This window comes from Mesitornis unicolor, unplaced genomic scaffold (assembly GCF_000695765.1).
Source record: "Mesitornis unicolor isolate BGI_N332 unplaced genomic scaffold, ASM69576v1 scaffold39450, whole genome shotgun sequence".
Lineage (NCBI taxonomy): Eukaryota > Metazoa > Chordata > Aves > Mesitornithiformes > Mesitornithidae > Mesitornis > Mesitornis unicolor.
The window spans coordinates 8,787-11,167 of NW_010159748.1; the positions used below are offsets into that span (position 1 = coordinate 8,787).

General features: G+C 45.1%; 1 protein-coding gene across 1 annotated transcript; it reads right to left on the bottom strand.

The window, feature by feature from the left end:
* Positions 1-1,204: 1,204 nt before the first annotated feature.
* Positions 1,205-1,919, bottom strand: LOC104543163 (ATP synthase subunit d, mitochondrial-like; the record flags this gene model as incomplete). The annotated part of the gene is made up of 3 exons (XM_010187711.1): positions 1,205-1,336; positions 1,464-1,526; positions 1,848-1,919. Coding segments are annotated over 3 exons (267 nt in total), but the record flags the coding sequence as incomplete, so codon positions are not given.
* Between the last annotated feature and the right edge of the window lie 462 nt (positions 1,920-2,381).

Below are 2,381 nucleotides of genomic sequence, written 5' to 3' on the forward strand. Positions count from 1 at the left end.
AAGGCGGCCCAGGAAAAAGGGCAGCCTGCCAAGCCCCGATGGAAACCGCGGGAGCAGGACCCATTTTTGCCAGTTCTGGAGAAGGTGCTTCTCTACGGCCACTTCTTCCTGTCCCTGTTCTTTTTTGCTATTATTTCTATCAAATGGAGCAGCTAGAGACCAGCTCCGTGTAGTGCTCGTTCAGTTGGTCTCTGTTGTATTGCTTCTAACTTCTCAACCATACTTTTATTTTCCTGCTTGATTCGTAGAGCTACAGTTGTTTCAGTTGCCTAAATAAAATAAAATTAAAACCTAAACCCACAGGGCATGAGGTCTGCGTGCTTAGTGCTTTGTACTCTAGTTCAGTAAAACTACGTATGTTCTTAAAGTATTCTGTGGGCTGGCAAAGTACTTGAATAGAAGAGTTGTGGAATTGGGGGATAAAACCTTCATTGTTCATGTCAAGAATTCTTACCACAAACACGACCATCAGAAACAGGAATTAAGGCCTCTCTCTTATGGAGGCATTTCCATTCTGGGGAAAACTGTTTTAACAATTCCACCTCAGGTAAGCAAGTGAAACAATGCAAGTGTTAAGCATTTGTACTATTGTTTCTGTGAGATCCATATTATTCAGAAACCCAGGACTGAGAGAATAGGATCACCAGGTGATACTTGGGATGTCTAAACAAACAACTTAAAAAAAAAATTATTATCTGAACACATCTACGCTCCTTTTGAAATTGGCTGCACCTAAACCATCCCAACCAACCTAGAAAACAGCCCCAGACTCTGCCTGTAGAAATGAGACTGATCTCCCACAGCATTGCAGCTCACTACTAAACACACTCCAGCATCTCAAAAGGCTTTACACGTTATACTTACAAGCAACTATTGCCTGCAATGGCAGAAAAGCTCCGTTCCCTGCACCATGGGTTTACGCAGATGAACAAACAGTTTTTTCTGCATTACAGAAGATAACAATGGACTCAGTTTTACCAACAGGTCTAGCTGGGATCTTGGTCCCTGTGACAAAAACAAGCTCACAGGTAGAAAAGACAAAATCGAGAAAAACTGGGCTGTTTCCAAGTTACTGTATTGTTCCATGTGTCTCAAAATCTTGCAACCTGACATCTAAGATCTAAACCACAGACAGGAGGGAAAGCACTTTATTGAAAAGATCATAGAGTCTGACAGTCGTTCGACAAACTGCTTCCAGACTAGCTTACAGATCGGCAATCGGTTTGTGGGGCCAGTACGGATATTTCTCCTTGTCCAGTTTGGTTTCAGGGAAGACTTCCGCCAAGTCTTCAAATGTCATCTGTTCAAAGGGAATCATGCTTCGGAGCTTCTGAAGCTTGAAGTGGGAGCAGAGACAAACACATTACATGTCACTTGTTGGCAAGAAAGAGCAAAGCACACACAAGTAAGAACAAGGTGTGTGCCAGGCTGAGTTAAAGTCGTCAAGCAGAGTCTAGACTTACCTGTTGCTCATACTGGGCAATGCGAGCTTTGGAAGCCTGCACGTATTCAGCAGAGCTCTTTGCCTGCAGGGAAGCAGAGGATGTGGTGAATACGGTTATGATAACGACAGCGACCTAGAGTGAACCTGCAGCCCCACACTTTAAGTTGGCATTAAAATTCATCACCGTTACACTAGGTAAGCGGACAGAAACTTGATCAAATCCCAAACAGCCAAACCCTTCCATGTGCAGAGATCCTCTTGCTCAGGCAAAAGCCAGAGATGTGTGAAGAGCAGAGCCATGCTCTGGCTCAGGCTGGCCCAAGGTGCACGTACAGAACAGCCCTTCCCATCCTCACAGAGGTCAGAGACAACCCTGGCATTTAGGAACAGTTTAAACACTTACAGATTCCTGCTCTTGGGCATCAATTTTTGCAGTTTGTGTATCCACTGGCTCAGGAACCTTCAGTGCACTGAACTGCAAATTGAAAGAATTTTATTTATGAGGTTTGTTTGACTGAAACAATCCTTCACACCAAGGTCATAGAATGACATAATCACAGACTATTAGGAGTTGGAAGGGACCTCGAAAGATCACCCAGTCCAACTCCTGTCAGAGCAGGATCACCTAAACTAGGTCACACAAGAATGCATCCAGGTGGGTTTTGAATGTCTCCAGAGAAGGAGACCCCACAACCTCTCTGGGCAGCCTGGGCCAGGGCTCTGTCACCCTTACAGTGAAAAAGTTTTTCCTCATGTTCAGGTTGAACCTCCTGTGCTCCAGCTTGCTCCCATTGCCCCTTGTCCTGTCATTGGACATCAGAGAGAAGAGCCTGGCTCCTTCCTCCTGACACTCGCCCTTTACAAATATATAAACATTAATGAGGTCACCCCTCAGTCTCCTCTTCTCCAAGCTAAAGAGACCCAGCTCCCTCAGCCG